The following is a 21805-nucleotide window of genomic DNA, read 5'->3' on the forward strand; positions in this document are numbered from 1 at the left end:
AAACCGAAATAATCAACTAAGCCCGAAGTCCGAACCGAGATATAGACTGCAGCATCCCACAAAACCGAAGTAGGACTTGTCTTGCTTTTATCTGTAGCACGGTCATGTGATCTGTGCTTAACCCCTATGTTTTCCACTTTGCAGACTTAGGTGGCCCAAGCACCCCTTTGCTCACTCGACCGAGCTACTGAGTACAACCCTTGAACCGGCCTAACTTATTCTTAATTTATACCATAAATGGGTAAGTATAGGTACTTGGTAGAGACCCCGGGCGGTTTAGCCGAATTCAGGAAGGACTATAACATACCTGATGATGTCCACTTGACTTTGGCCGAAAAAGACATCACTCCCTGGGATAATGAAGGCTTCGTCCCCTTCACCCTTTTATCTATCATAGAAACCGGACTACGGTTTCCGGTTCAACCGTTAATCTGTGAATTTCTTAGGCAGACCAGATTATGCCCCACCCAATTGTCCACCAATTCATACCGCATCATTATGGGAATAGCCGCACTAAACCATCAAACCGGACTAAACCTTGGTCTGGCCGAAATATTCCATCAATACTCCATTGGCTCAAAAGAGGATGGGTGGGTCTATTACCTTAGGATACGCCGCCGCCGAGAGAAGATAGTTAAACATACATCGGACAAAGACCTTAATGACGATGATTTTTTCTGGGTCTCTGGGAACTTTGAGGATTTTCAAGCCCAAATTCCTGGCCGACCTATAAATTGGAAGAAAGGGGAGCCTGGTATACTTACTTCGGTCTTTTTCCTTGCATTTTTCTTCTTTTTTACTTCGGTGCTTTAATGTTTCAGCCGGACTAACAGTTTGTCTTTTCCTCGCAGATTTTGCCCACCTTCGTTCTCTATACAGTTATCCAAACCTTGCAATTTTGCGAGCCGCACTACGTTGTCCTGAACGTAGTTGGACGAAATTGTTGAATTTCGAGCCGACTTACCGATACAGCGGTCGCCGGAAAGCCAGGGTAACTGACTTTCTACTTGAAGACGCTCCAGCACCGGACCCATCCTTGCCCGAGATCAGACTGATCCCACTGACAGCCGAAGAAGAGATGACAAAAAAGAACAGAGTCAGGGCTCTTTTAACCGAGACATCCATGCCCGAAGTAACGCCACCAAGCCAATCGCAGCCTGCTGTTGTGGCCCTTCCTTCTCACCAACCGTCCTCTTCCCGCCGGACCAAGTGCGCCCGGACTGCTGAAACCGAACAAATTTTGGTTGATGAAGAAGAACTCGCCCTTCCACCGAGCTCCCAACCGGAGCCCTCCGTCCGAACTACCGAGAGCTGGGCCCCAAAACTCACTTTCAACGACCGAGACATCCGGGATACAGACTCGGTCGTTGCTGAGAAAGACCACCTGTTGGCCATCAATCTGGCCAAGAGTGTGTGTCTGCCCAAAGACATGGAGCATCACCAGAAACAATTAAACACCGAACTGAAGGCCATCAGGTCTACGACTAAATCCATGATTCTGGTAAGCAACTTCTGTCATTTTTCTGTCTATTTTCTTTTTTCCAACTTCTACTTTGGTTTAAAGGGAAATCTTTGCTTTGCTTTGTCAGGCCCTTCAGAAAAACCAAATCACCAACAGGAAAGTACTGGAGCTAAGGAAAGTTACTAGGCAAGCAGCGGCAGAGGCTGAGGCAAAAGCGGCCGAGCTGGAGGAGGCCAGAAAGGAAATGGCCGAACTACGAGGTGAGGTCGGCCGACTGACCGGAATGGTTAGTTCGGCCGAAGCCGAAAAACAAAAGACTGCTATTGCTCTGAAGGACAAGTACCTGCGTGAGCTGGTAAAACTTGAAAGGAAGAAAGACGCCGAAATAAAGGAGAGCACGAAGGAAGCCAGCAAACAAGGCTTCAAGAAGGCAGAAGAAGCTTATGCCAAGCAATGCAATGCTGCCAAGGAGCTGTTCTTCAAGTGCGGCTGGAGGGCGGCAATTGAGAAGCTCGGTCATGATCAACAGACCGAGGTCTTCAACCCTCCAGTCCATTTCATACCGAACTCCCTGAAGGAATACGCCAATGCCATGCAACAGCAGTTTCTTGAGGGCTCAGCTTCTGATGAAGACTCTGATGAAGACTCTGCCCCTGAGGATACTCCGGTTGCGAATGTTGATCAGGTGGTTCGGTCGGAGCCCCTGGTGGAAGATCTAACTATTAATCGACCAGGTGAAGCCGTGGTTTCGACCGAAACCACCCTCGTCACTGACACCGAGCTCCCCCCTGAAACCGGTCTTCCAGTTGTTGCTGATGCGGCTTTTGACGCCGAAATCGAAGATCTCTTTTCTTGATTTTGTACTTTATCCTTTTTCTGTTGTTTTTTGTCTTTGTAACCGAACTATGCCCCTTTGTAATGAATTTTTAATGAATGAAAATTTTGCTCAACTCTTACTCCGGTTTTGATGTGTATGCTTGTACTTTGGAATGCCTTCTATTACTCCAACTTCTATTTCGGTTTTAGGTGGTTAAACTATGCTTACCAGCCAACCACTCCTTAGTCGATATAATTACTTCGGCTGAGGAGTACACAGAGTTGGTTTATTCCATCCAACCATTTCTTCAGCCAACCACTCTTCAGCCATACACTTACTTCGGCTGAAGAGTAACAAGTGTTGGTTTATTCCAGCCAACCACTCTTCAGCCATACACTTACTTCGGCTGAGGAGTAACAACTATTGGTTTATTCCAGCCAACCACTCTTCAGCCATACACTTACTTCGGCTGAAGAGTAACAAGTGTTGGTTTATTTCCAGCCAACCACTCTTCAGCCATACACTTACTCTGGCTAAAGAGTAACAGGTGTTAGGCAACCACTCTTCAGCCATACACGTACTTCGGCTGAAGAGTAACAAGTGTTGGTTTATTCCAGCCAACCACTCTTCAGCCATACACTTACTTCGGCTGAAGAGTAACAAATGTTGGTTATTTCCAGCCAACCATTCTTCAGCTTTACTTCGGCTGAAGAGTAACAAGTGTTGGTTTATTCCAGCCAACCTCTAAGTTAGTTTTTTCCAGCTAACTTAGAATAATGTTTGGTTATTCTGACCAAACGTCCTGCAGCCTGGATCCTTATCCTGGGCTTAGGAAGGGTGTTGGTTTATTCTGGCCAACCTCTAAGTTAGTTTCTCCAGCTAACTTAGAATAAAGTTTGGTTATTCCGACCAAACGTCCTGCAGCCTGGATCCTTATCCTGGGCTTAGAAGGGGTGTTGGTTTATTCCAGCCAACCTCTAAGTTAGTTTTTCCAGCTAACTTAGAATAATGTTTGGTTATTCCGACCAAACGTCCTGCAGCCTGGATCCTTATCCTGGGCTTAGGAGGGGTGTTGGTTTATTCTAGCCAACCTCTAAGTTAGTTTTTCCAGCTAACTTAGAATAATGTTTGGTTATTCCGACCAAACGTCCTGCAGCCTGGATCCTTATCCTGGGCTTAGGAAGGGTGTTGGTTTATTCCGGCCAACCTCTAAGTTAGTTTCTCCAGCTAACTTAGAATAAAGTTTGGTTATTCCGACCAAACGTCCTGCAGCCTGGATCCTTATCCTGGGCTTAGAAGGGGTGTTGGTTTATTCCAGCCAACCTCTAAGTTAGTTTTTCCAGCTAACTTAGAATAATGTTTGGTTATTCCGACCAAACGTCCTGCAGCCTGGATCCTTATCCTGGGCTTAGGAGGGGTGTTGGTTTATTCCAGCCAACCTCTAAGTTAGTTTTTCCAGCTAACTTAGAATAATGTTTGGTTATTCCGACCAAACGTCCTGCAGCCTGGATCCTTATCCTGGGCCTAGGAAGGGTGTTGGTTTATTCCAGCCAACCTCTAAGTTAGTTTTTCCAGCTAACTTAGAATAAAGTTTGGTTATTCCGACCAAACGTCCTGCAGCCTGGATCCTTATGGCTGAAGGAAGCCTGATGGTAGGGGCGCGTTTTCGATTGCTGGAACAAACGGCGAAGTCTGAAGTCTCGCCAATGCCTTGTCTGTTGGTTCGTAGGCCGGTCGCGGTATTGGCATTCCAACCTCGACGCTTCCATGCGTCCGAGGAGCCAACCGTTGTAAGGCCGAAACTCGGTGTGGATCCCTTGCCCTGGCATCCTCCTTGCATCGTGCTTTTTCTTCGAGCACGGTTCGTAAGTCGGATGACCTAGGCAGCTCTGTTTGTCTAGATCTGGTTTGGTGCGAATGCGAAGGCCAATACGTGCTTCCTTCAATGTATGATCTTTCGGATCTCGTCCTCTCAGACCTGGAGTGACGAGTCCTGGAAGATAAGGAATGAGTGTCGCCTATCCTGAGGCTTCTGCTCTCTCCTTGCGAGGGTGTAGTATTCCTACTACGATTCTCTAAGTGGCGAGGGGGCGTTTTGTGCTTGCGCCCCTCTCCTATCGCCACATCTTTATTCTTCATCTGGCGTTTTAATGCTTCCATGTCCGCCGCCATCTTCCGAATTAGTTCATCTTGCTTCTTCACGCGATCTTCCAGGGCTTGAGGATCAATCCTCCTCCTTTGCCTATCAGGACTTTGAGAGTGACGAGGGCTGTTATTCCGCCTTCCCCTGCCACTCCTCCTGGGGTTATGTTGTTGGGGCTCCAGATCCGCCATAGGAGGGACAGAGGGTAATCCTTCTCGCCTTGCGCCCCCGTCTGGAGTTAGCCCATCGACAGCGGACTGCGGTAGTTCTTCAATGTGTGCCATTGATTAAGAAAAGGAGAAGCTTAGTCAAGAGGTTTTGTTCTTGTCTGTTGTTCCCACAGACGGCGCCAATTGTACGGGGAGGAAATAATTCTCCTCGTATAATCCTGTTGACCAAGTCCACGCTCCTCCGTACGATGTCGCTTTATCACCTGAAAACACAAACGTGAGCTAGCCGGCGGGTGTGTGCCGGAAACCTCTCCGATGCCTAAGTCAGAAAACTTGACAAATAGACAAAGCTCTATGTTCTCAGAAAAGATTGTGTTCAATTACCTCCTCCAAGGTGATGCTTGTGAGTTTTTATAAGTTTCCTATGGCACAATCCTAGTAGGACTTGTACTCCTCCATGCAGAGTCCTCCTAGGATTCATACTCCTAAGGATAATGCTTATCCTTTTACACCCCCCCCCACTGCTTAAACCAAGTGGGATGGTTTTCTCCATGGCCGAACTACCATTTGACCAAAGTAAAGTAGGCCAAACTATCCTTAGTTCAGCCCTTCCCTTTACTCTTCCTTATATCGGTTTCTCATCTGTTCAACCCATGGTGTGTTTGGACCGAACCAACGACTCTCGACCGGTATAACTCCCAAACCGGTATACCTCTAAGGTCGATATAACTTCAAGGCCGGTCTAAATCCAAGTTGCTCCTAGACCGAAGTACATTTATAATCCTCTAACCGAAGTAAACTTTATCATTTGTGAGCCGAAGTAATTTCACCTCCTTGGGCCGGAGTAACTTTGTCTCCCCAAGGCCGGAGTAACCTTGCCCTCCTGGGCCGGAGTATCCATTACGGCCTTTTTACTTAGTCCTTCGCGTTTTTGGGCCTCAAAGCACAACTCGCAGCTCGGCCCAATTTTTCCCAAAAATTACCCTCTCATTGTGCATCTGAATAAAAAATATGCTGAAAACGTGTTTTGTAAATATGTTTAATTTATTTTGAGAATTTTGGCCATAGTTTGAGAAAAAACTTAGTGGGTACGCTTTGTTTGGAAAAAGCCCCTCCAAGGTCAGGCCAAACCTTCATACTGAATTGAAGCGCAATAGCAATTTAACAGATAAACAAATAAATAAATAAATTTAAATTGCTAGACCTTAATTAATGGGTGGCCTAAAGATTAATCCGCCTTTGACACTTGAAACATTTCGAAATTACACGTTAATAACGAACAAATAAGCACTAGCAGTCTTACCTTGACGCTATGTTTGGATTGAGTGATTTGGAAAGAAAAAATAAATAAATAGAGAGTTATGTATTTTTCTTACTTGTTTGGATAACCTAAGTGGACAGAAATGAAAAGAAATAGAGAAAAACTCATTTCTCTTATAAACCTCATTTTCAATCTTCCCAAAAGTAGAGAGATTGAGAGATAAAAGAAATCACTATTTTCATAATATCAATTTTGTCCCTATAAAAATAAAAGAAATAAAATAATTAAAAATATAAAAATGTTATTTTGATAATGTAACATAAAATAATTTCTTTTTTTTTCTCTTACGCTGTGTTTAGTTTGAGAATTTGAGGAGGGATTTGGAAAGAGAAAGGAAAAAGTTAAGTAGAGTGTGAATAAAATATACTTACATTTCACCTAGTTTCACACACCTTTTTCTTTTCCCTTTTCAAATCCCTCCCCAAATCCCCCAACCAAACACAGTATTAATAAAATCTAACTAAACAAAAATGAGAGAAATCATAATCATTTTTTTTTTCCTTATTCAAACAAAAAGAAAAGAAATTACTATCATTTTGTTTCTTTTCTTTTCTCTTATAACTTAATTATTTCTTTTCTTTTCTCTCCTATCTTCGGTAAACGGCTTCATCTTATTTTCTTATTATATGACCCAAGAATGAAACCCAAATCAGATATAAGCCCAGATCAGACCAATGTGTAAAACCACCCCCAAAGACACACACATATATATATATATATATATATATATATCAGCAGTGATTGGGAGCTCTAGTAGAGCTGCTCTAATAGCAGCTCTACTGAGCTGGCAACCAATTAAAAAAAAAAAAAAAAAAAAAAAAACAAAAAAAGACAAAACAGTGGCCAGAAGAAGACAATTTAATGCTAAGTTTAGAGGTGCTCTTTTAGAGCTCTAAAGCAATTTTATTTATATATATATATATATATATATGCGTGTGTGTGTGTGTGTTTGCCTCCACCTTCTCCACGACCTCACTTTTCTCTTCTATGCTATTAAAACCCAAATCAAACCTAAATAAACCCAAATTGAGTCTCAATTTTTAATTTGTTGATTTGTTTGTCGTCGATGGGTTCCAGTTACATCCAAGTCATGGGTTCAAGAATTGGTGGAGTGAGAGATTAAAAATACAAAGAAAAAGTTTCTCCTGAATATGGCGTACTGGATTTTGAAGATTCTTTGTGTAGGGTTTTGATTGCATTGTGTTTGCCTTGTGATCTGAAACTTAAGTTATTAGTGTGAGTCCTCATTGGCATTTGATCTAGTACCTATTCAAAATATTCAATTGAACCCTGTAATGTAAAACGAGGGTGGTTGTTCTGTCGATCGACAAAGAGGTGGTGGTTGTAGGCAAAAGGAATACAGGAAAATAAAGGGACAGACAATTGAGACAGAAGATCCCAACCCAAAGAAACCAAACCATCACTCTTATCTCTCAGGACAACATACAGCAATGGCACCAACTTTCTCTTACCTCTGTCTTTCTCTTCTCTTCCTTCTTCTCACTCACTCTCCTCATCTGCAAGAACTCATTACACCAAACCTTGCCAATCTTTGTGACCCTGCAAATAATTCTATTCAATTCTTGGGTCACCATGCTGGTTATTATCGCCTTCCACACACCGTAGATGCAAGGTATGTTCAATTGTTGATTTGATTCTGATACGAATAAATGAGTCTTTTTTTTTTTTTTGGCAGTGAAGTGAGTAAAAATTAATCAAGTTTTGCTGCTAGGCCCAATGCGACGCTCACTCCAAGGTGGAGCTAGGTCGGACCTCAGCCCTATGGCCAACACTTGCTCCGAAGCAAGACAATCATAGGAGTTCGGCCCAATGGACGAGCGTCACTCCAAAGTGGGCCGAGCAATATGGTGGACCTTCTGGATGGACAGAACCACTCCGAAGTGGGTTGAGCAACACGCTGGACCTCTTGGTTAGACGACCGTTCTAGAGCAGACCAACTTAGAGAAGGCCAATTCACTGAAGATCTTTCTTGGGCCCACAAGAGACAAACAACTCTGCTCCTGGAAGTGCAGAGGGACAAGGTGCATATATGACAGGCCTGCATCTAAATGGCAGGCGGAGTGGTCGTCCTCCTCCAATGAGAGATGTCCGCTAATGAGACAAACAAAACAGACCTGCACCCTAGTGTCAGGCGGAGTGGTCGTCCTCCTCCAATAAGAGATGACCACGAATAAGACACATTGGACAGATGACGGAAAGAGAAGGACTTGAACGACAAACAACCTTCTTCTATAAAAGGTGAATACTATTCACTCTCAAGGGATCCGAAAATCCATACACTTAACACATACACTCTGTATTCTCTCATCTTCCTTTCCCTTAGTCCTTGACTTTATCATCGGAGAGGTTTTCGACCAAACCCCGGTCGGGCAGCCTCACCGTTTGTTACTCTGTGCAGATCTTTAATTCCCAGAGCACGTTGTTCATCCACAAAGTTCAACCCTTCTTCATAGTGCGGAAATCACCCCCGCACAATTGGTGCCGTCTGTGGGAATTATTTGGAGATTTGAAGAAGTATTTTTCCTCTCATCCCCTTCTATCTACACCTGTCGCCAACGAAGAGCTTTTCCTTTACTTGGCTGTTTCTGATCATGCTGTTAGTGCAGTGCTGGTCAGAGAGGATGGAAAGGAGCAAAAACCAGTGTATTATGTTAGCAAGACCCTCTTAGATGCCGAAACTAGATACTTACCATTGGAGAAATTGGCATATGCCCTATTAATTGCCTCTGGGAAGCTTGTTCACTATTTTCAAGGACATACCATCAACGTCCTCACTGAATTCCCCCTCAAGTCGGTGTTTAGTCGAGCAGATTTCTCAGGCCGAACAACAAAGTGGGCGGTGGAGCTTGGAGAGTTTGATATAAAGTTCCAACCTCAAACAGCAATCAAAGCTCAAGTCCTGGCAGACTTTGTTGCAGAATTCACCTCGGGACCAGCTGTTCCCTCCGAAGGGAGCTCGGCTTTGGTCACTATGAATGCCCAGCATAAAGGGCAATCCCCAGCAGAAGCATGGAAACTTTTTGTTGGAGACGTATGGAAGCTATTTGTGGACGGTTCTTCTAACCAAAAAGGGTCAGGGGCAGGAGTTGTCCTTATTTCTCCTGAAGGATTCATGTGGGAGCAAGCCATTCGATTGGGCTGGAAAGTTTCTAACAATGAAGCAGAATATGAAGCTCTACTAGCTGGCCTGCAAAATGCCGAACACTTCAACGCGGAGGAGCTACTCATCTTTAGTGATTCCCAATTAGTGGTCAACCAACTCTCTGGAGTTTACGAGGCTCACGATGAGCGGATGGCCACTTATGCGGAATAGGCCAAAAATTTGATCCGAAAGTTCCAAGCCATCAGAGTCGAGAAGATTGGCCGAGAAGGAAATGGTCATGCTGACGCTTTAGCTTGCTTGGGTTCCTCGGTCGACTCCAGAGACGGTCGCAAAATATGGGTGGAATATGTACCCTAACCAAGTATTCAACTAGCTGAAATGGTCCTCTGCACTGACTTGGGCCCGAGTTTGATGAACCCACTATTGGCCTTCTTGAAGAATGGCACCCTTCCTGAGGACAAAAAAGAAGCGCACAAGACAAGGCATAGAGCTGCTCGATTTTGGGTCTCCCCATCTGGCAAGCTTTACAAGAAGTCCTACATGGGCCCTTATCTGCTCTGTGTTCATCCAAGTCTGGTGGAAGATGTGCTTTATGAGATCCATGATGGAATCTGTGGGAGTCACATTGGTGGTCAGTCCTTGGCACACCGAGTCCTAACACATGGGTATTGGTGGCCGCGCATGCAAAAGAAGGCCCAACAGTATATCTGCAAGTGCGACAAGTGCCAAAAGTTTGCTCCTCTCATTCACCAGCCAGCCAAAGCTCTAACCCCCCTCACCAGTCCTTGGCCATTCGCTCAGTGGGGCTTAGACATTGTTGGACCATTAGCTAGGGGAACTGGGAATAAAAGGTTCTTCATCGCTGCAACTGACTACTTCACCAAGTGGGTGGAGGTGGAGGCCTTGTGCAAGATCAAAGAAGCAGACACTAAGAGGTTTGTTTGGCGCAATGTTGTGACTCGATTTGGCATTCCCAGAATCCTTCTCTCTGACAACGGTACACAATTTGATGGCAAGATCTTCAAGAGATTTTGCGCTGACTTAAAGATAGAGTTCCGAAACTCCACTCCAGCCTACCCACAGGGCAATGGCCAAGCCGAAGCGTCCAATAAGACGATCATTGACGGGATAAAAAAGCATCTTGAAAAAGCCAAGGGCAAATGGGTGGAAGAGATAACAAATGTCCTCTGGGCTTATCCAACTACTTCTCGTCGGTCAACTGGTGAGACACCTTACTCTCTTACCTACGGGATAGAAGCAGTCATCCCTTTGGAGGTTGGCCTTCCTACCATCCGTTCTGAGATCTTTGAGCCGACAGACAATGATGAAGCCATCGCCCAAGCTCTGGACATGGCCGAAGAACGTAGGGAAGCTGCCCTCATTCGATTGGCGGCTTACCAGCAGCAACTCACTAAGAGCTTCAACAAGAATGTGCGTCCAAGGCAATTCCTACCAGATGACTTGGTACTCAGGAAGGTAATGGATCACAAGAAAGTTCTTGGAGAAGGGAAACTCGATGCTAACTGGGAGGGGCCCTACAAGGTTACTTCAGCACTTGGCAATGGCGTATACCATCTGGCTGACTTATCAGGGAAGGCAATCCCAAGACCATGGAACGTCGCTAACCTAAAGAAATACTTCCAGTGATGTGATTCTTAAGATGAAGTACTTACAGTAATGTATTTCTCAGAACATGCCTTGATGTAATCAAAAGTTACAAGCATCAATGAATGAAAATTTATTTTACAGTTTGTTCTTATTTACTTGTGTTGTACATTTATACTCGGTGGAGCACATTGGCCACGGGTCTTAACTCAAGCCAATCCCGGATGCTCAACCCTTTGGTTGGAGCGGGGTGCCAAGTGGTATAACTTGGTGGAATTTGTACCAAATATCGTTACTTAAAGCACGGTCCATACTCACAATTCGCGCTCGAAGAAGGGTAGAATTACACTCTACGAGGGGTTAAATCACGCCAAAACCTGACCAAGTTAGGTGGCGGCCGAACAACATGATAAAAAACTTTCACGATTTTTTCTCTACTAAGGCACGAAGCATGGTCTGACCGAACAGACAACCTTCTGAGCCACAGAGCTCATGCTCGGCTGAGGGCATAAAAAACTCACTCAATTTTTTCTGAGGCTCGAAGCCTGCTCAGACCGAACAGATGGCCTGCTAGGCCACAGAGCCTCTGCTCGGCCGGGGCAAACATTACATACAAGCAAAAATTGAAGATAAGCAGTTCAACATTTGCGAAAATGTAAGAACGAGTGCATTGAAGTGAAACTGCAATTACAAAAAAGAGTTCGGCCCTATAAAAGAAGAGGTCCAGTCGACCGAACTTCAAGACAAATAAAAAAGTACAAGTTGCAAGTTCAACACTTGGCAAATTTAGAAGGTACTTCATTACAAAAGGGAGCTCGATTTATATCATAGCCTATCCAACCAAGCACTAAAGCAAAAGTTGAAGATACTTCATTAACTTCCAAGTTTTATTACAAAAGAACTACTAAAGCAGAAGTGAAAACAAAAACTCGAGGCAACCTAACAACTTACTCCTCGCGTTGCTCCTCCTCGTAGTGTCCATCCTCGCGGTGCTCCTCCTCTATAGGATTGACAGTCTGCCTAACTAAGGAAGAGCTCGACAAGAAAGGAGAAAGGCCAGAAGGATCGACATCCGTAACTCCATCCCCCCGAGGCCTTTTCATCTTAACCCTTACAGCAGTCTTCGAAGGGACTGGGATATCATCAATATCATAAAGAGGAGAAGCCTCTCCCACCTTAGTAGTGCGCAGAGCTCCGGTCCAACCCTTAGTAAAGATCTTGTCCCTCAGCTTCAAAATCTCCTCCGAATAGGTCTTTTCGGCCTCGTCATAGCCCCTCTGTTCGGCCTCGTCCACCATCCCTTGATAATTAGCCTTTAAAGACTTCAGAGTAGCATCGGCATCTGCAGCCCTCCGCTCGGCCATGAACATCAGTGCTTCGGCCTTCTTCTTTGCATCTTCCATCTCCTTTAGATCCTCTCTGGCCGCCTTCAAGGACATATCAGCATCAGCCAACATGTTGGTCATCTTAACCTTCTCTTGCTCCTCACGATGCCGCCTTTCATCCATGATGTGCATCCTCTAAATGCACTGCACCAAACCAAAATGTCATATTCTCAACTACCAAATTTAAGTAAATGACAAAGACATAAAAGAAGACTTACTACGGTTAGCATCTGCACCGAACCCTTGATCAACACGTCGCTTGAAATGTTTTGCTCCGCCATATCCAAAGGTAACAACAATGTCTTTGATAAGTCAAAGGCCAAGTCGCTTGAGTAGATTGTGCTGTCCGATGTAGTGATTGCTCGACCATTATGCTCCAAGGGAGGCACCCATTCTTCAACTGAGCCTTGCTCATTAGAACCCCCAGCAACTTCTTTACCTTTGGACCTCTTCCTCTTTGAGGCCCTATCAGCAGGAAGAGCAAGAGTAGCAACGGGAGGAGGAGGAACAACAACATGTTTTTTTCCACCCTTAGACCTCTCAATCGGTGGAGAAAAAACTTGTGTGTTGACCGTCGAAATAACTAGAAGGTCCTCATCATCAGATCCAAAGACTAAGGCCTCAAGATTGAGCTTTTGGTGACGAGCCATTTCGCTTGCTAAGTCTGGCGACGGAGAGTAGCCTCTACTAAGTGATCCACTTGATGAACAAACAACAGCGGAAGAGGAAGCTCCGGTGGTATGGCCAACTTGGTCTTCGGTTTCAATCTCAAGTGAGTCCCTCGAGAAGTTGTTTACTTTGGGTTTCCGTTGGATGACATGTCTGTAAGTTCGCACATAGTTAAGCAAATGCGAGGCCGACCGATCTTCGTACCTTAGTGCAACTTTGATATCCCTCGGATGCTCTTTTTCTGGCCTCTTTTTTAGCTTCTTTGAACCTGCAAGTACGAACAATAACACTTAAAAAAAAAATCACATGTGATAAGCGAATGGATAAAAGGAAACTAAAATAAAGAATGACCTGGGTGGCCGTTCTCTTGTGGAACCCGCTTCGATCGGCCTACCTCCTCGGCCGCAAACTCCCAATTACCTCCGGCTTGAAGGAAATCAGAGCAATGCTTGTCATTATCAGGAAGTTCAATAACGAGTTGGAGGCCCAACGACCGAACTTTGACATAATAGGTTTTACCGCCTTTATTACGACACAAGGAGTAGCAATGAAGGATATCCCAAATACCCAAGTCCAAGTCTAAGAGGTCGTTCAAGACCGAGACACCGTTTACCACTCTAAATGTGTTCATCGATATTTGCATTGGTGTAAGTTCAAAATAAGAAAAGAATCGACGTAACAAAGGGTTCAACGGAAACCTAACACCCCCCTCTACGATGGAGGCAATTGAGAAGGGCATTGTGGTGCTCGTACACGACCGATCCGCGTCTATCGTCGCCAATGTCAACGTGACATCATTGGGAATGTTATATCTTCGGCGGAACTCATCCATTCCCGCCGGGGTGTCCACTAGGTTCTGAAACTTACCCATGGGAGGTGCGACGTTCCACCAAACAACTACACTAAGGATGACTTGCAAGGTTGGAGGTACAATAGCCGACCAAACAATCGTATGCTAGACAACTCTTAATGTTACACTTAGCCAAAAAAGTAATGGTGAAGGTGGAAAATAAATACATGGATTCTATGACTTATGGTGTCAAAATCAAGAGGAACTTGATGGCGAGCGTCTTCGATGAATCAATCCCATTGTGGCAACCAAGAGAAAAATTATGAGTTGCAAAAAAAAAAAAAAAAAAAAAAGAGAGAAAAAAAAATATAATTATAATAAATAAAAAAAATTAAATTAAAAAAAAGAGCAAAAAAAAAAAAAAGAGAGAATAAATAAATAGATAAATAAATAATAGTGGAGGACTTACAAAACAGTGTCAACAACATGAATCAATAAATTATAGCGGCAAATCCACTGCGAGGGATGGGATACTTTTGGTGAAAAAGCAGCTTTGGAATAGAGGCACAAGGAACAATGCTACAGGCCGTGGGCGACGAGACAGCGGTGGGTTCACTCCATCAAAAATGCACTGTTCAAGACACTGAAGAAGCCTGGACCAACGTGACATAGAGAAGAGATTGGTCTCTCTAACTTGAAATTCTAGAGAGAGAAAATGGGAAAACCACAACGTTGGAGCAAGCTACAACTTTCTGGAAAGAAATTCAGAATTTATAGGAAGAGTCCCTAGGTCAAGCTCAGATTTTAAAATTGTTTTAAAGCTCCAAGGAAAGAAAGTGTCAAGATAAAACCAAAGTCAGAGCCTTTGTTCCAAAAATGGGTACTGTCGCTCCTGGAGTCAAACAGTGAGGCAACAAAGAAATGGGAAAAATGGGTCTGGAAATTCAAATTTCTAGAGTGAGAAAGTGTTATGTAAGATTGGTTTGCTTGTTTTCAAGAAAAACTTTGAATTGGGCTTGCTTTTACGTCACGTTGGCAGCTCCTAAACTAATCAAATAAGGATGCGTGATGGCTCGACAGTCGGAGTGAGTACATTAGGCAGGGCTGGGCTTAAGGTTTGGTGACAAGGCCAATATCATAGACAACCGAGCTGCGATGCTCACGGACGAGTCAACTGAAGCACTTTAGACCGAGCCAAAGAACACTTAAAACAGTGACAACCAAGTGTGAAGTCAACCCAGCTCCAAACTTTTCAGGTGAGCCGTGCAAGGAAGGTGAGTGTCCGAAGCCTCACTAAGCAACTCTGCCAAATCAGCGAGCAAACAAATTCAGGAAGTCTAGTTTTCTAGTATGAAGAAGATAAGCAAACTAAGTCATAGATGCGCCGACCGATCTAACGACAACGAAGACAACCGAACAAGAATGAATCGAGCAAAATTGAAGACAACCGTGCAACGCTACACACGAATTTGAAAACCAAAATAATGACTGAGCTGAGTAGACATCGTGTGAAAATTAAGTGGAGTTGCTCGGCCCATCAAGCGTCGAAAAAGGGTCAACTAGGTAGCAACGATGACCGACCGAATTGCAACATGCATGAGGTAGGCCAAGATGGGTGTGAGCAGAATCTATGGACTGAAATGAATCGAAGAAGCTGCGTCGGGCCGAACAAGACGCAAGTCTGACCGAGCTACAACACTCACGAGCAAACCAACCAAAATATTTTCGACTGAGCAGCAATCAAAGACATGGCCAACCAAGCTCTGAAGGGACGCACGGGATCGTGAAGAGCTGCGACGTGCAAAGGGCCGAGGGCCCATTCAAATTGAAAACTACCGATCTCCATGCTCAACAATGATATTTAATTCCTGAGTATGAAATGGCCTACAATGGACCAGACACGCACCAACAAACCGAGCAGAGGAGATGAAGTATGGGCTGAACAAAGTGGGGTATGATGAGATATTTTGAAATAAGTCAAAGAGCTCCACCGATTGGGCAATAGACAACCTTCCTAAACTCTATCAAAACCAAGCAAAATAAGCAGCTTAACTTCTGGGTGATGGGCCCAAACAAGCACTGGAAATATTTCTTCAGACGAGGCGAAGGCTTGGCCGATCAACTAAGCAATAACAAACATGACAGAGTACCGAACAATGCAAAAACACATCCATGACCGACCAACAAAGGCAAAGCTGCAGGCAGCAACAAAATGGGCCAAGCCCATTTTTATTTTTATTTTTATTTCTTGACAGTAAAGAGCTTCACAGATGACCAATATACACACTATATATGCAAGAAACAGCTCAGGCGGGACCAAGCATACACGAGGCCGAGCTATAACCAATCTCAGAACGTCCAGTATGCTATCTGAAGTCCATTATCAGATTACAAACCAATTTTTATAAGGCATGATCATGAACAAGAAGTCAAGCAACGGGCCCACCAAACAATTAAGCTAATTGTTTACACAAGTTGGACATTATGTGAAGTGTTCTGAGTAAAAGAATACATGAGTTGCTCAGTGGGTATTGGGGCCCACCAATTTGACAAGTATTTAATTTAACAATTACAAAGCATGACAGCAAAGCAAATACAAACTTGGCCTACTAAAAAAGTTTTGGGTGGGCCGAGATGCTCTTACATATTCATATATAAATATATAAATCTAGTTTTCTTGTAAATTCGAGGGACGAGATCCGTCTATAAATGCAAAGGTAGTACACTTTGAACAAATCAGGTTGATGAACAACAATGGCTTCCACACAATAAATTTAAATGCAAGTCAGGGGGTAAATGAAGTGGGTAAAAATTAATCAAGTCTTTGTGCTAGGCCCAATGCGACGCTCACTCCAAGGTGGAGCTAGGTCGGACCTTAGCCCTATGGCCAACACTTGCTCTGAAGCAAGACAATCATAGGAGTTCGGCCCAATGGACGAGCGTCACTCCAAAGTGGGCCGAGCAATATGGTGGACCTTCCGGATGGACAGAACCACTCCGAAGTGGGTTGAGCAACATGCTGGACCTCCTGGTTGGACAACCGTTCTAGAGCAAACCAACTTAGAGAAGGCCAATTCATTGAAGATCTTTCTTGGGCTCACAAGAGACAAACAACTCTGCTCTTGGAGGTGCAGAGAGACAAGGTGCATATATGACAGGCCTGCATCTGAATGGCAGGCGGAGTGGTCGTCCTCCTCCAATGAGAGATGTCTGCCAATGAGACAAACAAAACAGACCTGCACCCGAGTGTCAGGCGGAGTGGTCGTCCTCCTCCAATAAGAGACGACCACGAATAAGACACATTGGATAGATGGCGGAAAGAGAAGGACTTGAACGAAAAACAACCTTCTCCTATAAAAGGTGAATACTATTCACTCTCAAGGGATCCGAAAATCCACACACTTAACACATACACTCTGTATTCTCTTATCTTCCTTTCCCTTAGTCCCTGACTTTATCATCAGAGAGGTTTCCGACCAAACCCCGGTTGGGCAGCCTCACCGTTTGTTACTCTGTGCAGATCTTTAATTCCCAGAGCACGTTGTTCATCCACGAAGTTCAACCCTTCTTCATAATGCGGAAATCACCCCGCACAGGCAGTAAATTTTGTCTGTTTGCTGATGATGATCAATGAAACAGGACGGACGGTCCTATATTTAGGAGTGTAAATTATTGCGCACGATTGTGTTTTATATTGGATAGAAATGACCAAGTGGTGTTAATAATTCTTTTCTAACTAAATTTTAACGGAAATCCTGTACATTGAGTTGTCTTTTTTAATCTAATTTTGTAACCGCACATTGTGGTTTATGAGGTTAAAATTTAGGTGTCTTTATGGTTTTTTTTTTAATCCATTTTATAATACTATTTCTCTGATTAACGCTGTACTAAATTATTGGTATTCATTAACGTTTTCAAGAAATATTTATTTAAATTAAATTATTATGTAATTTGTCTTTTTCGGTAGGATTGTACGATCCTCGATCCGATTTTACAATCCGATCCTATAAACACCTCCAACGATCCAACGTAGGATCCCGATTTTAATAATCTTGGGTTTGATTAATAATTGTCTCTTCTTTTTTGCATGGCATGAATCAATTACAATGAATAACAATCTCATTATTAGGAATAAATTTATCGTATCAATATTATTGTCTTCCCCATTCCCTCCCCCTTCTCTTCGTACCCAACCCATCTCCACCATCAAGAGAGAGCCAAGACAGCAAACGAAGGAGGTTGTTGTAGTAGGGTGGGGGTGGCAGCCAGAGGTGATGATGGTGGCTAGGGTGGTGTATGATTAAACTTTGGATATGATTGAAATTTTATGATAAAATTAAATTGTAATTATAAAAAATATATATATGTAAAAGGATGAGGGTAAAAAAAAAAAATTGAGTGCTATTAGCATCACCCTAATATGGCTTATTTACATTCAACATCCAAAAGCAAAGAGACCATATCAAATAAATTATTTTAATTCAATATTTAAATTTTTATCAAATAATTTTATATCTTAAAAATTCAACATTTAATTTTCAATACTACATTTTCAACATTTAATTTTCAATTTTATCTTTTTTCGGTACATCGGAAATGGAAAGAAGAAACAAAATAGCAGTAGGAAAGGAGAGAAAACAAAAGAACAAATCTAGGAGAAGCAGAGCAGGTCCTAAATTCTTCGATAGGCCATCCCGATCATATCTGCCACAACTTGGCTCTGAACTCCATCAGGAGGATCATCAATTAACACCAAACGCTCCAGTTGATCAGCCCCCAAATTTGCAAGGAAGTCAGCACATACCTTCACGCATGATATGGCAGATGGTGCAGTTACACCTATGGATCAAATGCCGAGAGTCCTCCACAATGCTGCGAAAAGAGCAATTCTGGGGAGGGCCTTTAGTAAGGAGAGCTTCAGCCGAAAAAGAATCAGTTTCCATGATAACTTCTTGCATTCCCTTTTCGAGCACAATCGTAAGCCCTCGATAAATACCCCACATTTCAGCTTCAAGACTGCGACAAGAATCCAATTTCCCAAAAAATCCACAAAGCCAAACACCAGCTTCATCTCTAAAAACACCTCCAAACCCACCTTCCCCCGGATCACCACGAGCGCATCCATCGGTATTAAGCTTGATCTTACCTGCAGGAGGGGGAGTCCAATTAACCAAAATAAAAGATGACCGAAGAGGATGTAAATTTAATTCAAAAGCTAGTTGAATCTCATTAACATAGTTATAGGTATAATAAACTGTATTTTGCCAAGAAGGATCCAGATTATCAAAGATTTTCCGATTTCTAGCCTTCCAAATTTGCCACACTGCCATCGCAAATATTAAACTCCAGCTAGAAGCCACATCAGGTTGAGGACGCAAATTCCTTTTAAGCCAAGCAAGGAAAGACCCCTGCTGATTAGGAACCAAACCATGTCTGCCAACCAAATGATCCCAAACATGTTGAGAGTGCAGACAACCACGAACCAAATGTTCAACATCTTCCAGATGGTGATTACACCTGGGACAGCTAGCATTATCCGATAATCCTCTCAACAATCTCAAAGCGTTGGTAAGCAATTTATCATGAAATACAAGCCATAAAAAACCTTTGAGCTTTTGGGAAAGTTTAAGCTTCCAAAGCCAGTCCATACACACTGTATTCTCCACAGAATGAGAAACAATGTGATAAGCTGAAACAGAAGTGAAGTTACCACTAGGGGATCCATTCCAAAAAGGCGTATCAGGAAATGTAACAAATTGGGGTAGATGAATCTTAAGCACCTCAGCAGAGAGAGCTCTCGGGAGAGAGGATTCAATCAAATTCACATCCCAATCCCCTAAACCATTCATGAGCTTGTCCACCGTGTCCATATTAATGGAAATATGATTCGGATATTGGGATGCTAAAGAAGCCTCCCCACACCACCAATCATGCCAAATAGAGATCTTGGAGCCATCTCCAACACCCCATTTAACAGCTTTTCTCAAGACATCTCTAGACTTAAGAATACCCCTCCAAGTGAGGGAGGAGCTCCTTTTGGAAGAATAGGACATGAACTTATCATTAAGCAAGTATTTATGCATCAACACCTTCACCCACAGGCTAGAGTCCTTACAAAGGATCTTCCAGCCTAACTTGGATAAAGGAGCACTGTTTTGGAGCTTAGCTTTACGAAGACCAAGCCCCCCCAATTTCTTGCTACTACAGACAGTAGTCCAGTTCACAAGATGAACTCTTTTTCTACTATCACAATCACCCCACAAGAAATTACGGTTAAGCTTATCAATAACCTTGCAGATACTAGAAGGGACAAGCATGATCTGCATAGCATAAGTGGGGAGAGCAGAAGTAACAGACTGAATTAATGTAGCTCTGCCTGTTAATGAAAGCAAATTAGCTTTCCAACCAGATAGACGACTTTGGATCTTATCAATAATGAATTGAAAGTGATTCCGATTACATCTGCTATGGAGCAAAGGAATACCGAGATATCTGCCCAAGTCTTGAGTGAGAGAGATGCCACACAGATCACTCAAGACCCTGGCTTTAGAGGTAGGCACATTAGGAGAAATGAAAATTTTAGACTTCAAAAGATTCAGCTTAAGACCTGAATTGAAGCGCAATAGCAATTTAACAAATAAACAAATAAATAAATAAATTTAAATTGCGAGACCTGAATCAATGGGTAGCCTAAAGCTAAATCCGCCTTTGACACTAGAAACATTTCGAAATTACTACTTGGATCCACGTTAATAACGAACAAATAAGCACTAGTAGTCTTACCTTAAACGACTTCGGCTTTGTTTGGGAAGCCAAATTTTGAATTTTTTTTTTATTAAAATAATCGTAAAAAGTAAAATATGTTTTTTAATTACAAAAAAATAAAATATCACATTCAATCCATAATCATTCCATTCTTTCTCTTATAAAAAAGTCAAAAAAATCAAAAAAAATCAAAAACCTTTTCCAAACGAGATTTTTTAGCCCCAAATTAAAATAGTTAAAAAAATCAAAAAATTAAAAAACTAATTCACTTCCCAAACGAATCTTTCACCTTATTTTCTTATTATATGACCCAAGAATGAAACATATAAATATTAAAAACTTTCTAAAGAACGTATGTATTGGCTGGATTATTGTAATGAAAAAGGTTTCGGAGATAAGGAAATTATGCACCCAAACCGGCACGGGATCACATGTACCAATTCCGCGTCCCATTTTCCAATCCCAGTGTCTCTCTAGTGCCATGTGTCCAACACCAAACGTTCAATTTAACTCCGTTAACTCTCTGTAAGAAAACTCACAGCACCAATGTCAATTTCCTCTGTTCCTCTTCCCTCTTTTCTTTCTTCTTCTATTTTCGTCTCCTTTATTCCTAGCAGCCACAAAACACAACCGACACCTCTTTTTCTTCTATTTTCTCTCTGCCACAGTGATCTCCTCTTCTACTTTATCCTTCTCTTCTTTGTTCCCTTCTTTTCTTCCTTTCCCTTTGGACATAAACCCAACTCAAACCAAAGTGTAAAACCACCCCAAAGATATATCTATATCTATCTATCTATCTATCTATCTATCTATTATAAAGTGAACACTTCCTTATGGTGTCTTGAAACATTTGTTTCTTATGCTGCCACGTGCCCACTTTTTTTCTTTAAAATAAAATTGAAAATTAGATAAATGAGTGAAGGGGACTTGAACCTTAAACTTATGTCAAGTGAATAAAACTCTTACCACTTAACTAGTCCACAACATATAATAAATATTTTACTTTATTTTTATTTATTTGAATTACGTGTGGCAACGGCTAGCACCTATTTTGGTGTCTTCAAACTTTCTCTCTTTATGCCGAACGGTGTCTTCAAACTCTCTCTTTATGCCAAGAACCTAATTTTCTATTCACAACAAGAAAAAAAAAATTATTCACAAAAAAGAAAATATATATCTATCTATCTTCTATCTTCTATCTTCTATCTATCTATACTACTATTATAAGTGAATACTCCCTTATGGCAACCACTAGTGTGTATGTGTGCGTGTGTTTGTGTTTGTGTTTGCCTCCCCCTTCTCCACGTCCTCTCTTTTCCCTTCTATGCTATTAAAACCCAAATCAAACCTAAATACACCCAAATTGAGTCCCAATTTTTAATTTGTTGATTCGTTTGTCGTCGATGGGTTCCAGTTACATCCAAGTCATGGGTTCAAGAATTGGTGCAGTGAGAGATTAAAAATACAAAGAAAAAGTTGCTCCTGAATATGGCGTACTGGATTTTGAAGATTCTTTGTGTAGGGTTTTGATTGCATTGTGTTTGTCCCATTGGC

At 42.6% G+C, this 21805-nt stretch overlaps 1 protein-coding gene across 1 annotated transcript; it reads left to right on the plus strand.

The window, feature by feature from the left end:
- Positions 1 to 7364: 7364 nt before the first annotated feature.
- LOC145807146 (uncharacterized) lies at positions 7365 to 9247 on the plus strand. Its single transcript, XM_082905082.1, has 3 exons — positions 7365 to 7546; positions 7610 to 7613; positions 8348 to 9247. Exons 1-3 carry the CDS (start codon positions 7365 to 7367, stop codon positions 9245 to 9247), a joined length of 1086 nt encoding a protein of 361 aa, XP_082761208.1.
- The last annotated feature ends 12558 nt before the right edge of the window (positions 9248 to 21805 follow it).

This window comes from Camellia sinensis, chromosome 14 (genome assembly GCF_055761805.1).
Source record: "Camellia sinensis isolate YWXY chromosome 14, ASM5576180v1, whole genome shotgun sequence".
Lineage (NCBI taxonomy): Eukaryota > Viridiplantae > Streptophyta > Magnoliopsida > Ericales > Theaceae > Camellia > Camellia sinensis.